Source organism: Triturus cristatus, chromosome 10 (assembly GCF_964204655.1).
Source record: "Triturus cristatus chromosome 10, aTriCri1.1, whole genome shotgun sequence".
Lineage (NCBI taxonomy): Eukaryota > Metazoa > Chordata > Amphibia > Caudata > Salamandridae > Triturus > Triturus cristatus.
In genome coordinates, this window is record NC_140593.1 from 3,389,319 (window position 1) to 3,412,228 (window position 22,910).

At 50.3% G+C, this 22,910-nt stretch overlaps 1 protein-coding gene across 1 annotated transcript in view; it reads right to left on the bottom strand.

The window, feature by feature from the left end:
- LOC146788701 (fatty acyl-CoA hydrolase precursor, medium chain-like) overlaps positions 1–22,910 on the bottom strand; it is a 328,083-nt gene that overhangs the window by 29,573 nt on the left and 275,600 nt on the right. Inside the window, exon 12 of the mRNA XM_085630306.1 lies at positions 6,078–6,150. Coding sequence (XP_085486432.1) covers positions 6,078–6,150 — 73 coding nt within the window. The remainder of the gene's footprint in view (positions 1–6,077; positions 6,151–22,910) is intronic.

A 22,910-nucleotide genomic window follows, 5' to 3' on the forward strand; every position in this document is an offset into this window, starting at 1 on the left:
TAACAACCCCCAATGACCCCCTTGAAAGAAAGAGGTGCCTGCTGTCAGTGAGGTGAAACAACCCCCAGAAAGCTCCTGGCTGGAAGAGAAGAGAGGTGCCTTCTGTCACTCAGGTGAAACAACCCCCAGAGAGCTCCTGGGAGGAAAGAGAGGTGCCTGCTGTCACTGAGGTGAAACAACCCTCAAAGAGCTCCTGGAAGGAAAGAGAAGTGTCTGCTGTCACTGAGGTGAAACAACTCCTAAAGAGCTCCTGGAAGAAAAGAGAGGTGCCTGCTGTCATTGAGATGTAACAACCCCCAAAGAGCTCCTGGAAGGAAAGAGAGGTGCTTGCTGTCACTGAGGTGGAACAACACCTAAAGAGCTCCTGAAGGAAAGAGAGGTGCCTGCTGTCACTGAGGTGTAACAACCCCCAAAGAGCTCCTGGAAGGAGAGGGAGGTGCCTGCTGTCACTGAGGTGAAATGACCCCCAAAGAGCTCTGGGAAGGAAAGAGAGGTTCCTGTTGTCACTGGGGTGAAACGACCCTCAAAGAGCTCCTGGAAGGAAAGAGGTGCCTTCTGTCACTGAGGTGTAACGACCCCCAAAGAGCTCTTGGCTGGAAGGAAAGAGAGGTGTCTGCTGTCACTGAGGTGAATCTACCCCCAAAGAGCTCCTGGAAGGAAAGAGAGGTGCCTGCTATCACTGAGGTGTAACGACCCCCAAAGAGCTCCCGGAAGGAAAGAGAGATGTCATTAAGGTGTAACGACTACCAAAGAGCTCCCGGAAGGAAAGAGAGGGGCCTGCTGTCACTGAGGTGAAACAACCCCCAAAGGGCTCCCGGAATGAAAGAGAGGTGCCTACTGTCACTGAGGTGTAATGACCCCCAAAGAGCTCCCGGAAGGAAAGAGAGGTGCCTGCTGTCACTGAGGTGAAACAAGCCCCATAGTGCTCCCAGAAGGATCGAGGTGCCTGCTGTCACTGAGGCAAAATGATCCCCAAAGAGCTCCTGGAAGGAAAGAGAGGTGCCTGCTGTCACTGAGGTGAAACGACCACCAAAGAGCTCCTGGAAGGAAAGAGAGTTGCCTGCAGTCACTGGGGTGAAAAGACCCCCAAAGAGCTCCTGGAAGGAAAGAGGTGCCTGCTGTCACTTATGTGTAACGACCCCCAAAGAGCTTCTGGCTGGAAGGAAAGCAAGGTGCCTGCTGTCACTTAGTTGTAAGGACCCCCAAAGAGCTCCCGGAAGGAAAGTAAGGTGCTTGCTGTCACTAAGGTGTAAGAACCCTGTAATGAGCTCCCGCAAAGAATTGAAGGTGCCTGCTGTCACTGAGGTGTAACAACCCCAGAAGAGCTCCTGGAAGGAAAGAGAGGTGCCTGCTGTCACTGAGGTGTAAGAACCCCAAAGAGCTCCCGGAAGGAAAGAGAGGTGCCTGCTGTCACTGAGGTGTAACGACCCCCAAAGAGCTTCTGGATGGAAAGAGAGGTGCCTGCTCTCACTGCAGAGAAACGACCCCCAAAGGGTTCCTCGAAGGAAAGAGAGGTGCCTGCTGTCACTGTGGTGTTACAACCCCCAAAGAGCTCCTTGAAGGAAAGAGAGGGTCCTGCTGTCACTGAGGTGTAAGAACCCCCAAAGAGCTCCTGGAAGGAAAGAGAGGCGCCTGCTGTCACTGAGGTATAAGAACCCCCAAAGAGCTCCCGGAAGGAAAAAGAGGTGCCTGCTGTCACTGAGGTGTAACGACCCCCAGAGAGCTCCCGGAAGGAAACAGAGCTGTCACTGAGGTGTAACGACTCCCAAAGAGCTCCCGGAAGGAAAGAGATGTGCCTGCTGTCACTGAGGTGAAACAACCCACAAAGAGCACCCGGAAGGAAAAAGAGGTGCCTGCTGTCACTGAGGTGTAACGACCCCCAAAGAGCTCCCGAAAAGAAAGAGAGGTGCCTGCTGTCACTGAGGTGAAACAACCCCCAATGAGTTCCCGGAAGGAAAAAGAGGTGCCTGCTGTCACTGAGGTGTAACGACCCCCAAAGAGCTCCCGGAAGGAAAGAGAGATGTCACTGAGGTGTAACGACTACCAAAGAGCTCCCTGAATGAAAGAGAGGTGCCTGCTGTCACTGAGGTGAAACAACCCCCAAAGGGCTCTCGGAAGGAAAGAGAGGTGCCTGCTGTCACTGAGGTGTAACGACCCCCAAAGAGCTCCCGGAAGGAAAGAGAGGTGCCTGCTGTCACTGAGGGGAAACAAGCCCCAAAGTGCTCCTGGAAGGATAGAGAGGTGCTTGCTGTCATTGAGGCGAAATGACCCCCAAAGAGCTCTTGGAAGGAACGAGAGGTGCCTGCTGTCACTGAGGTGAAACGACCACCAAAGAGCTCCTGGAACGAAAGAGAGTTGCCTGCTGTCACTGGGGTGAAAAGACCCCCAAAGAGCTCCTGGAAGGAAAGAGAGGTGCCTGCTGTCACTAAGGTGTAAGAACCCCATAAAGAGCTCCCGCAAGGAAAGGGGGGTGCCTGCTGTCACTGAGTTGTAAGAACCCCAAAAGAGCTCCCAGAAGGAAAGAGAGGTGCCTGCTGTCACTGAGGTATAAGAACCCCAAAGAGCTCCCAGAAGGAAAGAGAGGTGCCTGCTGTCACTGAGGTGTAACGACCCCCAAAGAGCTCCTGGATGGAAAGAGAGGTCCCTGCTGTCACTGTGGTGTAACAACCCCCAAAGGGCTCCTTGAAGGAAAGAGAGGGTCCTGCTGTCACTGAGGTGTAAGTACCCCCAAAGAGCTCCTGGAAGGAAAGAGAGGTGCCTGCTGTCACTGAGGTGTAAGAACCCCCAAAGAGCTCTTGGAAGGAAAGAGAGGCGCCTGCTGTCACTGAGGTGTAACGACGCCCAAAGAGCTCCTGGAAGGAAAGAGAGGTACTCCTGTCATTGAGGTGTAATGACCTCCAAAGAGCTCCTGGAAGGAAAGAGGTGCCTGCTGTCACTGCGGTGTAAATTCCCCCAAAGAGTTCCTAGGAGGATAGAGATGTGCCTGTTGTCACTGAAGTGAAACAACCCCCATTGAGCTCTTGGAAGGAAAGAGAGGTGTCTGCTGTCACTGAGGTGTAACGACCCTCAAATAGCTCCTGGAAGGAAAGAGGGGTGCTTGCTGTCACTGAGGTGTAACAACCCCCAAAGAGCTCCTGGAATGAAAGAGGTACCTGCTGTCACTGAGGTGTAACAACCCCAAAAGAGCTTCTGGAAGGAAAGAGAGGTGCCTGCTGTCACTGAGGTGAAATGACCCCCACAGAGCTCCTGGAAGGAAAGAGAGGTGCCTGCTGTCCCTGAGGTGTAACGACCCCCAAAGGGCTCCTGGAAGGAAAGAAAGGTGCCTGCTGTCACTGCGGTGTAAATTCCCCCAAAGAGTTCCTAGGAGGATAGAGATGTGCCTGTTGTCACTGAGGTGAAACAACCCCCACAGAGCTCCTGTAAGGAACAATAGGGGCCTGCTGTCACTGAGGTGAAGCAACCCCCAAAGAGCTCCTGGAAGGAAAGAGAGGTACTCCTGTCACTGAGGGGTAACGACCTCCAAGGAGCTCCTGGAAGGAAAGAGAGGTGCCTGCTGTCACTGAGATGTAAGAACCCCCAAAGAGCTCTTGGAAGGAAAGAGAGGCGCCTGCTGTCACTGAGGTGTAACGACCCCCAAAGAGCTCCTGGAAGGAAAGAGAGGTACTCCGGTCACTGAGGTGTAATGACCTCCAAAGAGCTCGTGGAAGGAAAGAGAGGTGCCTGCTGTCACTAAGGTGTTAGAACCCCATAAAGAGCTCCCGCAAGGAAAGGGGGGTGCCTGCTGTCACTGAGGTGTAAGAACCCCAAAAGAGCTCCCAGAAGGAAAGAGTGGTGCCTGCTGTCACTGAGGTGTAAGAACCCCAAAGAGCTCCCAGAAGGAAAGAGAGGTGCCTGCTGTCACTGAGGTGTAACGACCGCCAAAGAGCTCCTGGATGGAAAGAGAGGTGCCTGCTGTCACTGTGGTGTAACAACCCCCAAAGTGCTCCTTGAAGGAAAGAGAGGGTCCTGCTGTCACTGAGGTGTAAGAACCCCCAAAGAGCTCCTGGAAGGAAAGAGAGGTGCCTGCTGTCACTGAGGTGTAAGAACCCCCAAAGAGCTCTTGGAAGGAAAGAGAGGCGCCTGCTGTCACTGAGGTGTAACGACGCCCAAAGAGCTCCAGGAAGGAAAGAGAGGTACTCCTGTCATTGAGGTGTAATGACCTCCAAAGAGCTCCTTGAAGGAAAGAGGTGCCTGCTGTCACTGAAGTGAAACAACCCCCATTGAGCTCTTGGAAGGAAAGAGAGTTGTCTGCTGTCACTGAGGTGTAACGACCCTCAAATAGCTCCTGGATGGAAAGAGGGGTGCTTCCTGTCACTGAGGTGTAACAACCCCCAAAGAGCTCCTGGAATGAAAGAGGTACCTGCTGTCACTGATGTGTAACAACCCCAAAAGAGCTTTTGGAAGGAAAGAGAGGTGCCTGCTGTCACTGAGGTGAAATGACCCCCACAGAGCTCCTGGAAGGAAAGAGAGGTGCCTGCTGTCACTGAGGTGTAACGACCCCCAAAGGGCTCCTGGAAGGAAAGAGAGGTGCCTGCTGTCACTGAGGTGTAAATTCCCCCAAAGAGCTCCTAGGAGGATAGAGATGTGCCTGTTGTCACTGAGGTGAAACAACCCCCACAGAGCTCCTGTAAGGAACAATAGGTGCCTGCTGTCACTGAGGTGAAGCAACCCCCAAAGTGCTCCTGGAAGGAAAGAGAGGTACTCCTGTCACTGAGGGGTAACGACCTCCAAGGAGCTCCTGGAAGGAACGAGAGGTGCCTGCTGTCCCTGAGATGTAAGAACCCCCAAAGAGCTCTTGGAAGGAAAGAGAGGCGCCTGCTGTCACTGAGGTGTAACGACCCCCAAAGAGCTCCTGGAAGGAAAGAGAGGTACTCCGGTCACTGAGGTGTAATGACCTCCAAAGAGCTCGTGGAAGGAAAGAGAGGTGCCTGCTGTCACTGAGGTGAAACAACCCCCATTGAGCTCTTGGAAGGAAAGAGAGGTGCCTGCTGTCACTGAGGTGTAACGACCCTTAAATAGCTCCTGGAAGGAAAGAGGGGTGCTTGCTGTCACTGAGGTGTAACAACCCCCAAAGAGCTCCTGGAAGGAAAGAGGTACCTGCTGTCCCTGAGGTGTAAAGTCCCCCAAAGAGCTCCTAGAAGGATAGAGATGTGCCTGTTGTCACTGAGGTGAAACAACCCTGAAAGAGCTCCTGGAAGGAACAATAGGTGCCTGCTGTCACTGAGGTGAAACAACCCCCAAAGAGCTCCTGGAAGGAAAGAGGTGTGCCTGCTGTCACTGAGGTGAAACGACCCCCAAAGAGCTCCTGGAAGGAAAGAGAGGTGCCTGCTGTCACTGAGGTGTAAAGTCCCCCAAAGAGCTCCTAGAAGGATAGAGATGTGCCTGTTGTCACTGAGGTGAAACAACCCTGAAAGAGCTCCTGGAAGGAACAATAGGTGCCTGCTGTCACTGAGGTGAAACAACCCCAAAGAGCTCCTGGAAGGAAAGAGGTGCCTGCTGTCACTGAATTTCAACCACCCCCTGAGAGCTCCTGGAAGGAAAGAGAGGTGCCTGCTGTCACTGAGTTGTAACAATCCCAAACAGCTCCTGGAAGGAAAGAGAGGTGCCTGCTGTCACTGAGGTGAAACAACCCCCAATGAGTTCCTGGAAGGAAAGAGAGCTGCCTGCTGTCACTGAGGGGAAACTAACCCCAAAGAGCTCCTGGAAGGAAAGACGGGTGCCTGCTGTCACTGAGGTAAAATGACCCCCAAACAGCTCCTGGAAGGAAAGAGGTGTGCCTGCTGTCACTGAGATGAAACGACCCCCAAAGAGCTCCTGGAAGGAAAGAGAGGTGCCTGCTGTCACTGAGGTGAAACGGCCCCCTAAGTGCTCCTGGAAGAAAAGAGAGTTGTCTGCTTTCACTGAGGTGGAACGACCCCCAAAGAGCTTGTGGAAGGAAAGAGATGTGGCTGCTTTCACTGAGGTGGAATAACCCCCAAAGAGCCTAGAGATAGGGGTTGAGTTGAGGCTTGTCCTCACATGCTGTGTTTAACGCTTACCCGCTGCGGGCGAAGTTTGCCCACTGCTTCATCATGGTCTTGCTAAGAGTTTTCTCCTTCTCTGTAAAACCATCTGAAGGGAGAGGTAAAAGAAAGTAAAGTGTTAATGGGTTGACAAAATACAGCAGTGCCTTTGGGACAGGCTGACAATCAATAGGTCATGTATTAATGTCCTACACATGGAACGGCTCAGTGTCCTGACCACTTAACATAGTGAATCTTCCACCACTGTTCGCTTGTCATCCTGTTGCTTCTTGCAAAATGAATGGCTTGATGTGACAGTGTTCCGCACATACCTCTGCACATACCTCTCAGCACATACCTCTGTGCATACCTCTCAGCACATACCTCTGTGCATACCTCTCGGCACATATCTCTCTGCATACCTCTCAGAACAGACCTCTGTGCATACCTCTTGTAGGAGAGTAGGATCTGCACTTACGTTGCCCCCACTTTTTTTCTGATGTTAACACTGGTTTCTGGCTATAGTCTGGCTGGGTCCCTACTAATTAGGGCCCCAGTCTCTCTTTTCTCTCTAAACAACTTGGAGTGCATATTAGATGCACTAGTGATTAGATACTGTGGTACCTTATGAGCCCCTAGTATATGGTATCGTAGGTACCAAGGGCATAGGTACTTCACAGGCCTACCAGGGGCTGAAGCATGTATTATGCCACCCCTGGGAAGCAGACTAAATCTGACACCACAGGCCTGCTACTGCAGCCTGGGTGAGGTAGTGTTAGCACTCCTCACTGAGGTATAGGTTCCCTATATCTCACCATACACACACATATAAACCTATCAGTCACCCCTAAGGCAGGCCCTATCAATCCTGAGGGCAGGGTGCTTGGTTTACAATGTGAGGGGGTGCCTCTGCATGAGCAGGACCCCTCTGCAGCTGGCAGAGTCTATTCTCTGTGGCTGTTTGTGGATGCGGTTAAACCATATACTCTTAAGTGCATTATAACCTACCGGTAAATGCTAACTTTGGAATGACTGCATCAAAACATGTTGAGTTTGGTGTTAAACAACTTGGAATCATACCTCCACACCAGTAACTGGTGTGGGAGTATGATCCCACCCTTCTAGAGGGGACGACATGTACCCACTGTGAAAACACAGTAGAAATCTGAAAGAGCCCAGGCATCACAAAATGGATGCCACCAGCACAGACACTGGGCTGCCCTCCTGCTGCTGACTGAAACTCGCAGTGGAGGAGGCCCAACAATAGGCATTCTGTCACAGGAAGGTGTCACCACCTTCCAGACAGGATTTAGTGCACTCCTAGAGTGCTTTGAAGTCCTGCACTGGGGGAGCAGTAGGCTCCTCTGTGCATATGCCAGCTCAACCCGGTTCAGGGGCTACCTGTCCCTGCTCTGGCACGAAACTGGACAAAGGGAAGTGGGTGTAACCACCCACTCCTCTGACCCTCCCATAGGAGTGGTCATAGAGCTAGTCCCTCCCTTTCCATTAGTATAAGATAGGGAAACCTTGCCATTGCAAACTAGATATCCCTGGACGACGCTCTACAAGAAGAATCCTGACCCTTCAACGTTCCACTACCTTTGGAAGACTGAAGAATCTCCCTTGGAGTCAAGGAGTGACTCCCCTGCTTGGCAGGCACTGAAAACTTTAATCAACGGTCGCAAACTTTCCCGTTCCCGCTGGAGTCCGAAGTCCCTGCAGCCCCGGAAGTGGATTTCCTGACTTCTCGACGGCCATTGTGAGTCCCTAACAGAGTTGAGGCGAGTGAACCCCACGAGTGACGAGGAACAGCAATACTTGGGTACCATGCACTATTTTCGAGTGCAATCCCTTCGCAACGTTCTACGAACTTGTGCATTGGACCACTTGTGGTCCAAGCCTCCAGCAGGATTTCCTCCGAATATCAGAGGCCTACCTCGTCCCGAGTGATCGTGGGCTCCTGTTAAGTGAATCCTCACGAGGCATATTCGTGATCCCTTGCCCGTTGGCTTGTGAGTCCCCTGAAGACTTTCTCATCAAACCAAAGGGCTCCCCTGATTGCTCCAGGCCTGCCCTCATTTTCCCTCGCTGGGTGAGTCCCTCAGACTTTGCTGGTCTGCACCGCTGACTTTCTTCAATTTCCACGAGACTTGCTGTTGCCAAGGCTTGTTGGCTCCAATCCAGTTGCCGACACCTCAGTAAGCTGCAGTTTTCTCCAGAGTGGGTTTCCCAAAGGAGGTCATATCTGACAGAGGTACCAACTCCATGTCAGGATATCTAAAAGCAATGTGGAAGAAGTGTGGTGTAACTTATAAATTCACTACTTCCTATCACCCTCAATGCAATGGGTTAGTTGAACATTTCAACAAAACCCTAAAGGGAATGATTAAAGGCCTCCCAGAAAAGCTTAGGCAAAAATGGGACCTTCTTCTTCCCTGCCTTTTGTTTGCTTACAGAGAGGTTCCACAGAAGGGGGTTGGTTACAGCCCATTTTATCTTCTGTTTGGGCATCCTGTAAGAGGTCCATTATGTTTGGTGAAGGAGGGCTGGGAGTTACCTCTCACACCCCCAAAACAGGATGTGATGGACTATGTACTTGATCTCCGCTCCAGGATGGCCGAATACATGAAGAAGGCAACCAAAAACCTGGAGGCCAGCCAAGAACTACAAAAAACTTGGCATGGCCAAAAGGCTGTGCTGACTGTGTACCAGCCAGGACAGAAAGTGTGGGTGTTGGAGCCTGTGGCCCCAGCAGCCCTCCGAGACAAATGGAGTGGCCCCCATACAATTGTTGAGCAAGAGGGAGAAGTCACCTACTTGCTGAATCTTGGAACTCCCAGGAGCCCCCTTAGGGTGCTCCATGTCAACAGATTGAAACCATATGTTGGCAGGGCTGACATGGGCTTGCTCATGGCAACTGATGAGGAACAGGAGGAGGAGAGTGACCCTCTCCCTGACCTGCTCTCACAGAACCCTGATGATGGGTCAGTAGATGGTTTTGCTTTGGCAAGCAGCCTCACTGACCATCAGCAAGCTGAGTGCAGACAAGTTCTGCAGCAGTACAAACATATGTTTAGCCTGACCCCTAGTCAGACTACCTGGTGCACCCATGAGGTGGACACTGGGGACAGTCTGCCTGTCAAGAGTAAAATCTACAGGCAAACTGACCATGTCAGGGACTGTATCAGTACTGAGGTCCAGAAAATGTTGGAGTTAGGTGTGATTGAGCCTTCAGATAACCCTTGGGCTAGTCCAGTAGTCCTTGTACCCAAACCTCACACCCAGGGCGGTAAGAAAGAGATGAGGTTTTGTGTAGACGACAGAGGCCTCAATGCAGTCACCAGGACTGATGCCTATCCTATTCCTAGGGCAGATGAGCTGATTGATACTTTGGCCTCAGCCAAGTATCTGAGCACAATTGATCTAACAGCTGGCTACTGGCAGATCAGGTTAGCTGATGATGCAAAAGCCAAAACAGCATTCTCAACCCCTAGTGGGCACTACCACTTTGTGGTGATGCCCTTTGTTTTGAAGAATGCACCTGCCACTTTTCAGAGGTTGGTGAACAGAGTTCTGGCAGGAATGGAAACTTATTGCTCAGCTTATCTAGATGATATTGCTGTCTTTAGTTCCTCCTGGCAGGATCACCTGGTCCACCTCAGAAATGTTTTAGAGGCCCTGCAAAAAGCAAGCCTCACTATCAAGGCCACCAAGTGCAAGATAGGGCAGAGTCAGGTTGTGTACCTGGGCCACCTTGTAGTATGATCCCACCCTCCTAGAGGGGACGACATGTACCTACTGTGGAAACACGTTAGAATCCTGAAAGAGCCCTGGCATCACAAAATGGATGCCACCAGCACAGACACTGGGCTGCCCTCCTGCTGCTGACTGAAACTCGCAGTGGAGGAGGCCCAACAATAGGCATCCTGTCACAGGAAGGTGTAACCACCTCCCAGACAGGGTTTAGTGTATTGGGGCTGGGTGGGTGCACTCCTAGAGTGCTTTGAAGTCCTGCACTGGGGGAGCAGTTGGCTCCTCTGTGCATATGCCAGTTCAAACCGGCTCAGGGGCTACCTGCCCCTGCTCTGGCACGAAACTGGACAAAGGGAAGTGGGTGTAGCCACCCACTCCCCTGACCCTCCCATAGGTGGGGTCATAGAGCTAGTCCCTCCCTTTCTTCTAGTATAAGTTAGGGAACCCTTGCCATTGCAAACTAGATACCCCTGGACGATGCTCTGAAGAAGAATCCTGGACCTTCGACATTACACTACCTCTGGAAGACGGAATAATCTCCCTTGGAGTCATGGAGGGAGTCCCCTGCTTGGCAGGCACCAAAACTTTGCATCAACGGTCGCAAACTTTCCCACTCCCGCCGGAGTCCGAAGTTCCTGCAGCCCCGTAAGTGGATTTCCTGACTTCTCCAAGGCCATCGTGAGTCCCCAGCGACGCTGAGGCAAGTGACGAGGAACCGCAATACCTGGGTACCGGGAACTATTTTCAATGCAACCCCTTCAAGAAGTTCTATGAACTTGTGCATTGGACCACGTGTGGTCCAAGCCTCCAGCAGAATTTCCACCGAAGATCAGAGGCCTACCCCGTCCCGAGTGACCGTGGCCCCTGTTGAGTGAATCCTCCTGAGGCGTCTTTGCAATCCCTTGCCAGCTGGCTCGTGGGTCCCCTGAAGACTTTTCTACAGTTCCAAAGGGCTCCTCCAGTGGCTCTACGCCTGCCCTGACTTACCCTCGCTGGGTGAGCCCCTTAGACCTTGCTGGTCTGCACCGCTAACTTTTTGTCCTTTCCACGAGACTTGCTGTTACCAAGGCTTGTTGGCTACAGTCTGGTCACCGACACCGCAGTAAACTGCAGACTTTGTGGGACATGGCGGATCCTGCTCCTGGTCATCGTCGACGCCTCCTGGACCTCGTGGCTGAAGAGTCAAGACACCCATGATCACCTGAAATCACCCGACGACTGTGGGCATCCAGCTTCCTTGCCCCGGGTCACTGCCAAGTGACTTTGAACACTGTCTCCTCTGCTTTCTGGTCTACCTTCTTCTGAATCCAGCCTTGGATTCCACCGGACACTTCTTCTGCCTTCACAAGCAGCAAGTCTTCTTTTGCTCCCATTGAAAACTACGCCGCGACCTGACACAAAAAGACACCTATGCACCCGGCTTCCCTGGGTGAGGTAACTCCTGCACTACGGTGCTCCTGTGTGTGTTGGCTCTAGACCTACTTACCCTGTAAGTGACTTGCTTGTAGACTATCCTGAAGTATCCTAAAACCTTAAAATTCCAACTGCGACTTGCTCCATAGAAGTCAATTGGGATCCGCGGCTGTGTTCTCACACTGCATGCGTCTCCCGTGGGTCCTTTGCTTACCTGCCTTGGGTGGATTAGTGAGGCCCCAGCGCTTCTGAAGGCCCTATTCCTTGTCTCCTCTCAAGTCGATCTTCTTAAGTTTCTTTTTTAGTATATGGTCTGGTACGCCCCTAGGGCCCCAGCCATATTTTTGCTTAACTTATTGTATAATGTTGATTTGTGCATATGTTCCTGACTTCTAATCTCATAAAGAGATTAGTAGCGTGTGTCTAGTAATAAATACATATATATTTGATATATATACCTGTGTGGTGTCCTTTCATTTAGTAATTGAAGAGATTATAAGGTAAAACAAGCTGCTTTACATTCCTCTAAAGACTTAGCCTACAGGCTGCTCTCCACAGCTACCACTAGGATAGCTTTCTTTAACAGGTTGTCTTAAACCTATCTACCATAATAGTCGAATTGTACTGGTGCAAGTTGGCCAGTTTAACTAGTGACCAGCATATACCAGGCCAACTTCTCACACATGCTCACATGTCTCATAAGATGCCTGTTCACCTTGAAGCTGGTGGACTCCTGCTCACCAGTCTCATAAGATGCTTGCTCACCCTGAAGCTGATGGATGCCTGGTCACCTGTCTCATAAGATGCCTGCTCTCCACGAAGCCGATGAATGCCTGCTCACCTGTCTCGGTGAATGCCTGCTCACCTGTCTCATAAGATGCATGCTCACCTGTCTCATAAGATGCCTGCTCAACCTGAAGCCCATGGATGCCTGCTCACCTGTCTTATAAGATGTCTGTTCACCCTGAAGCTCATTGATGCCTGCTCACCTGTCTCATACGATGCCTGCTCACCATGAAGCTGATGGATGCCTGCTCACCTGTCTCATGAGATGCATGCTCACCCTGAAGCCGATGGACGTCTGCTCATCATAAGATGCCTGCTCCCCCTGAAGTCCATTGATGCCTGCTCACCTGCCTTATAAGATGCCTGCTCAGCCTGAAGCCAATGGAAGCCTGCTCGCTCACCTGTCTCATAAGATGCCTGCTCACTCTGAAGCCGGTGAATGCCTGCTCACCTGTCTCATAAGATGCATGATCACCTGTCTCCTAAGATGCCTGCTCACCCTGAAGCCGGTGGATGCCTGCTAACCTGTCTCATAAGATGCATGCTCACCCTGAAGCCGGTGAATGCCTGCTCACCTGTCTCTTAAGATGCATGCTCACATGTCTTATAAGATGCCTGATCACCCTGAAGCCCACGGATGCCTGTTCACCTGTCTTATAAGATGCCTGTTCACACTGAAGCCCATTGATGCGTGCTTACTTGTCTCATAAGATGCCTGCTCACCCTGAAGCTGATGGACGCCTGCTCATCTGTCTCATAAGATGCCTGCTCACCCTGAAGCCGATGAACACCTGCTCCCCTGTCTCATAAGATGCCTGCTCACCCTGAACCTGATGGATGCCTGCTCACCTGTCTCATAAGATGCATGCTCACCTTGAAGCCCATGGACGCCTACTCATCATAAGATGCCTGCTCACCCTGAAGCCGATGGACGCCTGCTCATCATAAGATGCCTGCTCACCTTAAAGTCCATGGATGACTGCTCACCTGCCTCATAAGAGGCCTGCTCACCCTGAAGCCAATGGATGCCTGCTCGCTCACCTGTCTCATAGGATGCCTCTCTCACCCTGAAGCCAGTGAATGCCTGCTCACCTGTCTCTTAAGATGCGTGATCACCTGTCTCATAAGATGCCTGCTCACCCTGAAGCCGGTGGATGCCTGCTCACCTGTCTCATTAGATGCATGCTCACCCTGAAGCCGGTGAATCCCTGCTCACCTGTCCCATGAGATCCATACTCACCCTGAAGACAATGGATGCCTGCTCACCTGTCTCATAAGATACCTGCTCACCCTGAAGCCAATGGACACCTGCTCCCCTGTCTCATAAGATGCCTGCTCACCCTGAAGCCAATGGATGCCTGCTCACCTGTCCCATCAGATGCATGCTTATCTGTCTAGTAAGATGCATGCACACCCTGAAGCCAGTGGATGCCTGCTCACCTGCCTCATGAGATGCATGCTCACCCTGAAGCCCATGGATGCCTTCTCACCTGTCTCAAAAGATGCCTGCTCACCCTGAAGCTGGTGGACGCCTGCTCATCATAAGATGCCTGCTCACCTTGTAGCCAGTGGATGCCTGCTCACCCTGAAGTAGATGGATGCCTGCTCATCATAAGATGTCTGCTCACTCTGAAGCCAATGGACGCCTTATCACCTGTCTCATAAGGTGCCTGCTCAACCTGAAGCCCATGGACGCTTGATCACCTGTCTCATAAGATGCCTGCTCACCCTGAAGCGTATAATCAAAATAGGGGGGGACGTCAGAGCTGGTTATTTATTGAGGTCCTCTCTTGGGGCCTAAGTAGAGAGTATCAATGGCTTTCTACACGATTTTAGATGGTATCTGGGGAGATCTGAAATTCAGATCATAATGCCCTCACACACCTGTTAGGGTGTCATGCTTCATCATTGGGCGCTCCTCGTCGGACCGGCGCTGCAATGTCCAACGGGCCTGGTGGCATCTTTATCGGTGATCTTCTGATCTGAGAACGCCGTTTTGTGAGTGAGGTGTGTGGGGCTATTGGAAAACAATGTCTTCTGATATGTGCGGAAAGTGATTTAAAATAGGCCCTAACCTTGTTGATTCTCTTTAATAAGTATTCAAGGTTGGGACTAAATAAAAGCCAGTGAGGCTACGTTAATGAGTAAAGGTATTCGGGTAGCCTTTAGTTGACTTGGGTCAACATGTTTCGCGTCTTAGTGCTCCAAGATAGAGCGACACTTCTTCAGGACCGAGGGGTAGAAATCTATATGTAATGACCTCTAATGGTCAGACAAGGGATATGATCTACCCTTCTTAATAACAACGCCCTAAATTTAGGGTTCTTGATCTGACGTTCCATCTCCCAGGAGTGAGGTGGAAGGCCTCATAGATGAGGAAAGACGACCCGACCACTTGAACGGGTTCACCTAAGATGGGAGCGGGTTCGTAATGGATCCTGCTGGTATAAACCTCATCTGAATGAAAAACGCTAAAAGTTAGCGAATCGAAAAAAATCGTTAATAAAAATACCGATTTCTCATTATCGAATCGGTATTACCGATGCCGTAATACCGATTCGGTAATTAGCGAATCCGGTATTGAAAAAAATCGCAAATCTGTGATTCAGCCATTCAGATGAGGTTTAGCACTGTGCTTTTATTTAGAAATTGCTGCTAATCTTTTTTAATTGTTGCAGACTATCTTTTAACTGTACTAAATTCGCACTGACCACTTACTTGCACTTTAAAAAATAACTCACCTCGCTATTAGCGAGATTCCACTGATTTGGGCCAATCTCCGGTCGCCATTTCTGTTTGCGCTCTAGTGGTTGGGGCTACTTAAACAGGGGAATGCAAGCGCGCAGCCAGAGGCAAGCCCGTCTGCGCCTGTTGCGGATCGTGCTCGAGCGCGCTCGACAAACCTGACAACCCCTCCCACCGGAACTACATTACGCAGAAGCCCCGTGCGTGCATCACGCACGCCGCGTGATTTGTCATCACGCACGAGCGTCCGTTCAAAGACGTCGACGCAGCCACACTGAGCGTCGGAAATTCCTTCCAGCAGCAGGATTCTTGTATTGCGGTCGCTGTGGAGCCGGTGCAGCCCCGGTGCGGAATTTAGGAGGAGGAGGTAGAGCGCTTCCCGTCTGGCAGTAGGTCCGGTAAGGGTGCAGTGCACCGAGTCCAATGCTGACCCCCGGTCCCTTCGTTCCCTCTTCCGTTGGAGAGCTGAGTTCCAGCTCATGCGGAGTAAGGGGAGTGGTTCTTTCCTGATTGCACTCGTCGTCAGTGGTAACATTGCCACCGACTCCTTGACTTCCGGCTCTTCTCAGTATTACGCCAATCTCCTGGCAATTGTCACTGGCCAGTAAGGCAGCATTAACCTTGTCCTCATAGCTTGACACAAATCTTATTTCGTTTTTCCTTACGTCATTATTAACGCTATGCATGATGTCGGGATTCTGACCTCAAGCGGAGGTTGAGAACCCCTTTGGCGAAATACTCTCTGTTGCTACTCCTATATGTTCATTGTTGTGTTGTGTTGTGTGTGCTCTTGACTCCATCTTTAACAGGGAGCCTTTATAAGCGAGCGGACAACGCGCTATCCCTGTGAAGCAAGGTGGAGCATTGCTTGGGGTAGGTGCGGGGAGAAAACTAAACTGTGGTGTAACATGTATTGGGGAGAAACCTGTGCCTAGTGGTGACGCTGTGTTATTGTCCTATGATTGCCTTGTTGCTATGTATCCTCTTATGTAGCCAACCAAAGAGAACAACTGTTAGGAGCACCCAGAGTGACGCCGTAAAGCTGCACATTATTTTCCTTTACAGGTACACAGATATTGTAGTATGTTCATGAAGCATGTATATATATATATATATATAGATAGGGAGGGATTACCAAGAAGTTAGGGAAGATAGGTAGGGTATTAATCGTGTTCTTTGTGTTTTACAGATCTCCCTCCCTGCTGTCCCCTTCCTTTCCTTCCCTCACTTGATCCTCCTAATGACCTATGCCATTACGGCTATTTAGGCTTGGGTAGATCAAGAGGTGGACCACATTTAGCAACAATCCGATCCCGAGGGCTGAACCAACGTGACAGAATTTCCGACCCACGAATTGAGTCCTCCTGGTCGGATTGTGAGGATGGCCACGCTCGACGACAGGTTGACGGCTCTTGCTAGTGTTCAGGCAGAACTAACAGCTTCCCGTAAAGAAACCGCAGATCTTAGAGCTAGGGTAGAAAATATGCAACGTAACGCCTTTAATGTAGGGGGTGCATCAGCAACGGCAGTTCCCACAAGCGCAGTATTAGTGGAATTACCAGTATCAGTACCGCTAGCCACACCAGAGAGGTTTCACGGGGAATCCAGCAAGGTCCAGGTGTTTTTAACCCAGGTCCTGCTTCATTTCTCGTGCAAACAAAAATCCTTTCCTACTAACCAAGCGAGAGTCACCTTTCTCATTTCTTACTTAGCCGGCGATGCCGCTCAGTGGGCGGTGACGTTGGTATCCCGTGATGATCCTCTCTTATACGATTGGTACGATTTTAGGGCTGAGTTCCTCAAGGTGTTCGATAGGAGAACCGAGTCATATGTAGCTGGTAGGGAATTATTAGAATTGAGGCAAGGTAATAAAGATTTAATAATCTACCTAAATGCTTTTTGGAGGTTAGTAACAGAAACCAAGTGGCCAGAAACTAAACAAGCAGCCATCTTTCATCAAGGGCTAAGAGAAGACCTTAAGGATATTATACCACAGATCGACCCACAGCCCGCTACTTGTGAAGATCTAATAAATCTGGTCTTGAGACTAGACCACCGGTTGAGTGAACGCCAAGGAGACCACAAGAGAAAAGAAAGAAAGGTGCCTCAGTGGGATCGCCCAAAAACTACGGATGCTCGAGTGGTGCAAGCCGGAGAGCCGATGGACATAGGCTCTATACGAGCAGCTCTCACCCCAGAGGAAGAAGAGGCCAGACGCAAACAAGGGTTGTGCCTTTATTGTGGCAAAAAGGGGCATTTTGTCAAGGAATGTCCAGTAAAACCAAGGACCAATCGATTCCACAGCAAATCATCCTTAGTGGTGGGGGATATGGCCCCGGAAAACTAACGGAACCAAGAAAGGTGAGGGACTTCTTGGGGAAAAAGGAATATCCCTTCTTTGTGCAATCCTACGACTGTGGAACAAGGACATTTGTTCATTCCTTTATTATTGTTAATAGAGACAGAATGGGTTAAGGTGACAGCTATGATTGACTCTGGGGCAACAGGGGTCTTTATGGATATCGGAGAAGCCAAGCGCAGAAATATGTCCCTAGTACCGAAAGACAGTCCTGAACATATCTATGCCGTTAATGGGAGGGAACTAATCACAGGACCTGTTGGATACAATACCGAAGACATCCAGGTGCAATATGGTACCTCTCATTGGGAAAGATTATCCTTCAACCTGATTCACGCTCCGCAGTATGGCATCATTTTGGGTCTACCCTGGTTAATACGCCATAACCCCGCTATCGATTTGGAAGCCCGTACGGTACTCATGAATTCACCGTATTGCCAGGCATTCTGCCAAGGGAATCTTGAAGGACCCGCTACATCATTAGCTTCAAGACTGGCTAGCGCCACTGCGGCAGAGAAAAACGTCCAGTTACCCATGGTATATCATGACTACCGTGAAGTGTTCAATGAGGGTCAGGCGGAAGAACTACCACCACACAGACTGTCAAATCGATCTGGTTCCAGGAGCGGTGGTGCCCAGTGGGCGAATTTACGCTTTAACCGAGCCAGAGAATAGGCACCTTAGACAATATCTGGACAAATATTTGGACCTAGGCTTCATTTGTCCCTCCAAGTCCCCGGCCGCCTCGCCGCTTTTCTTCATACCCAAGGCCAATGGCGAGCTACGCGCCTGTATAGATTTCAGGGCGTTGAATGCAGTCACAGTCAAGAACCGGTACCCCTTGCCTCTCATCCCGGTCTTACTCGAACAGGTAAAAAAGGCCAAGATATATACCAATCTCGACCTCAAGGGGGCCTATCATCTCGTGAGGATGAGGGAGGGTGACGAATGGAAAACGGCATTCAAAACACGCTATGGCCTATACCAATACCTGGTCATGCCGTTTGGGCTCTGCAACGCCCCTGCAGCATTTCAGTATTTCCTGAACGACGTCTTAAGAGAAATTCTAGACCACTATGTGGTCGTCTACATCGACGACATCCTCATATATTCCGAAAACCCAGAGATTCACGTGGAACTCGTAAAAAAGGTATTACAAATTCTTCATAACCATCACCTGTTCTGCAAATTGACAAAATACGAATTCCACGAGACCACGGTGGAATTCTTAGGGGTTATGCTTACCCCTCATGGACAAGAGATGGCTGAACGAAAGATTGTAGCAATTAAAGAATGGCCGACCCCATTGAATGTGCTGGATGTACAATGTCTTATAGGGTTCGCCAACTTTTACCGGCGCTTCATCCATCAGTTTTCAAACCCCGTGGAACCCATAACCCGATTGCTGAGGAAATCCCATAAATTTCAGTGGTCGAAAGAAGTGCAAGACGCCTTTGAAGCCTTGAAAACCGCCTTCATTGCAGCTCCGGTTCTTTCACATCCGGATCCCGAGACACCCTACATTGTCGAGGCAGACGCATCTGATGTGGTGTTAGGGGCGGTGTTATCACAAAGGCACCCCATCACTGGACAAATGCATCCAATACCTTTTATGTCTAAAAAATTGAATGATGCCGAGCGGAACTATAACATCTCGGAAAAAGAACTATTGGCCTTTAAAGTGGCCTTTATGGAATGGAGACATTTTCTGATGGGGGCCAGACATGTGGTAACTGTGTACACAGATCACAGAAATCTACAATTCATGGCAGCGGCACGTCATCTTATACCGAGACAACTGCGGTGGATGCTGTTCTTTTCAGAATATAACTTTATAATCACCTATAGACCCGGAGTGGAAAATCGCAAAGCCGATGCACTGACTAGACAGTCGTCCTCCTTGGAAGAGAACACACAGGAACAGTCCATCATTCATCCCATGAAAGTAATAGGAGTAATCCAGCCGGATGTGTTCCTCAAAGGAGTACTACAGGGAGTTAATACAGGAACATGGAGAACATGGTTAAAGAGCCATAAGGAATGGCAAACCAAGGATGGCTTCCCTATGAACCAAGGCCGCCTATTGATACCGACTCAACAACTCAGGAAACAAGCCTTTCGTTGGTGTCACGAATCACCTAGCGCAGGGCACTTTGGTATAGAAAAGACCCTTAGCCTGCTCAATAGGCAGTTTTGGTGGCCCTCCATAAGATACGACGTGGTATCATGGATCAAGGAATGCAACACATGTGCCACAATGAAATCAGACCATCAACGACCACAAGGTCTATTACAACCTCTCCCCACTCCTAGCAGTCCGTGGGAGAACATATCAGTGGACTTTGTAGTGGGCTTGCCCGCAGATAACGGGTACACTGTGATAATAGTGGTCATAGACTTTTTGACCAAGATGGGACATTTCGTGGCTTGCAAGGCTGTGCCTACGGCAGGTCAACTAGCCACAACACTCATGAAAAATGTCATGCGGCTGCATGGAATACCCAAGATCATTGTGTCGGACAGAGGCTCCCAGTTCACAGCAAGGTTTTGGAAGCAATGGTGCTCAGCTCTCCACATCAACACAGCCCTGTCAACGAGTTATCACCCTCAAACCGATGGGCAAACCGAACGCCTTAATCAGACGCTAAAGCAATACCTACGGTGTTATGTGCACCAAGACACAGAGAAATGGGTAGATTACCTATGGCTAGCGGAAATAGCATACAACAACGCCACCCATAGTTCCACGCACTCTTCCCCGTTTTATTGCACTTATGGATACCATCCGCAGTTCCTCCCATTTGTTCACCCAAACAACTCCACCAGCATACCCGAAGTAGCCAGGAGAGCGAAACACATTCAGGAAATTGTAGAGACGACACAAAAGAAATTACGGAGCGCGAAAAACAAGTACAAGGTATCAGCGGATAAGCACCGAAGACCCGGACCGGCATATCAAAAGGGTGACTCCGTCTGGTTGTCAACACGTAACATACGCTTCAAAAAACATAGCGTGTTTCATCCAAATTATATCGGCCCGTACAAGATACAGAAGTGTATCAGTCCGGTAAACATGAAGTTACAATTGCCCCCACACCTTAGGATACACCCAGTTTTTCACGTCTCTCTACTGAAGCCAGCTTGCGCATCATACACCGCTCGCCCTCCACCAGTCATGGTGGGTGATGTTCCGGAGTACGAGGTGAAAAGGATTAAAGACTCCAAATTCCATGGTCGAAGATTGTGGTATCTAGTAGCGTGGAAGGGGTACGGGCCAGAAGAAGACTCGTGGGAACCGGCAGCCAACGTTCACGCAGACCGTCTAGTGGCCTCATTCCACAGGAGATACCCACGAAAACCAAGTCCTCTTGCGCGCTCTCATTGAGGAGAGGGATGTACTGTCGCGGATCGTGCTCGAGCGCGCTCGACAAACCTGACAACCCCTCCCACCGGAACTACATTACCCAGAAGCCCCGTGCGTGCATCACGCACGCCGCGTGATTCGTCATCACGCACAAGCGTCCGCTACAAAGACGTCGACGCAGCCACACCGAGCGTCGGAAATTCCTTCCAGCAGCAGGATTCTTGTATTGCGGTCGCTGTGGAGCCGGTGCAGCCCCGGTGCGGAAGTTAGGAGGAGGAGGTAGAGCTCTTCCCGTCTGGCAGTAGGTCCGGTAAGGGTGCAGTGCACCGAGTCCAACGCTGACCCCCGGTCCCTTCGTTCCCTCTTCCGTTGGAGAGCTGAGTTCCAGCTCATGCGGAGTAAGGGGAGTGGTTCTTTCCTGATTGCACTCGTCGTCAGTGGTAACATTGCCACCGACTCCTTGACTATTGGTATTTAAGCAGGCCCGGAGGCTTCCGGCTCTTCTCAGTATTACGCCAATCTCCTGGCAATTGTCACTGGCCAGTAAGGCAGCATTAACCTTAGCCTCATAGCTTGACACAAATCTTATTTTGTTTTTCCTTACGTCATTTTTAACGCTATGCATAATGTCGGAATTCTGACCTCAAGCGGAGGTTGAGAACCCCTTTGGCGAAATACTCTCTGTTGCTACTCCTATATGTTCATTGTTGTGTTGTGTTGTGTGTGCTCTTGACTCCATCTTTAACAGGGAGCCCTTATAAGCGAGCGGACAACGCGCTCTCCCTGTGAAGCAAGGTGGAGCATTGCTTGGGGTAGGTGCGGGGAGAAAACTAAACTGTGGTGTAACATGTATTGGGGAGAAACCTGTGCCTAGTGGTGACGCTGTGTTATTGTCCTATGATTGCCTTGTTGCTATGTATCCTCTTATGTAGCCAACCAAAGAGAACAACTGTTAGGAGCACCCAGAGTGACGCCATAAAGCTGCACGTTCTTTTCCTTTACAGGTACACAGATATTGTAGTATTTTCATGAAGCATGTATATATATATATATATATAGATAGGGAGGCATTACCAAGACGTTAGGGAAGATAGGTAGGGTATTAATCGTGTTCTTTGTGTTTTACAGATCTCCCTCCCTGCTGTCCCCTTCCTTTCCTTCCCTCACTTGATCCTCCTAATGACCTATGCCATTACGGCTACTTAGGCTTGGGTAGATCAAGAGGTGGACCACATTTAGCAACAATCCGATCCCGAGGGCTGAACCAACGTGACAGCGCCCGTCCGCGCTCCGATCGTGCCTTGCGCCAAAAATACCTCCAAAATTCACACGGCCAGAATTCACTACTCCAGGGACGCCCTACTTAACATTGGTAAAGGGCAGCAAGGGGATTTTCTGCAGGCTTTGAACTGTGGCTTGATTAACAGCAGATCATTGATAAAACATTACCAGGAGATCAACGACCTGCTGGAGGATCCAGATCTTGATCTGCTGTTCATCATGGAAACTTGGATCAACCCTGACTCCTCGGTGGAGCTGGGACTTGTGTGCCCAGCAGGCTACAAAATCCTTCAGAAACCGCGCCTGACGGGGAGAGGAGGAGGGGTAGGGATAATTTTTAAGGAGAAGTGGGACTGTGTCCCATTGCTGATAAACGATATAGCGGGGTATGAACTCCTGGGCTTCTCTTTACAGGAGCCCAAGGGGAGGCTGTTGTCAGGCATGGTCTGCTACAGGCCCCCGGGCCTGGATTTCCAACATCAAGCCCTACTGGACACTATTACTACCCTAGCATTATCACACTCCAGACTGTTCTTCCTAGGAGATTTCAATCTTTGGGACACGGGGAGCTTAGGAAACCACCTGAAGGCTTTGAGCCAAACTTGTGAGAACTGTGGCTTGCAGCAGCTTATTCAAAAACCTACTCATAAGGGAGGAAATATGCTTGATCTAGTTTTTGCTAAGCAGTCTGAGACAGAGGTACTCAGTATAGCCCCGCTGAACTGGACTGATCATTTTTTGATCCAGTTCAGGATAACTTTGCCAAGAAACAAGCCGACGGGAAGTAATCCAACTACCTTCCGGGTGGGGAGAGACTGGGCGAAACTGCCCAAACTGGGCCCAGCACCCCTTTTTTCTAGTCAGACCCTATTTAACCCTGGGGAGGCAGTTGAGGAAAACTACAATAGATACAGTAACTCTATTAACAATGTTCTGGAGGGATGTATCCCAAGGAAAAAGTTCAAGGTCAGGATCACGCCTTCGGCCCCCTGGTTCAATGAGGAGCTGAGGGTGCTACGTACAGCTCGCCGGCAGACTGAGAGAAGGTGGCGCAGGGCCTACCTAGAAACAGACGAAAAAGCCTTAAAATCTATACGAGCCCAATATAAGCAGGCTATTAGGGAGGCCAAGTCACAATTCTATGCAAGTTCCATTTTAAATGCACCTA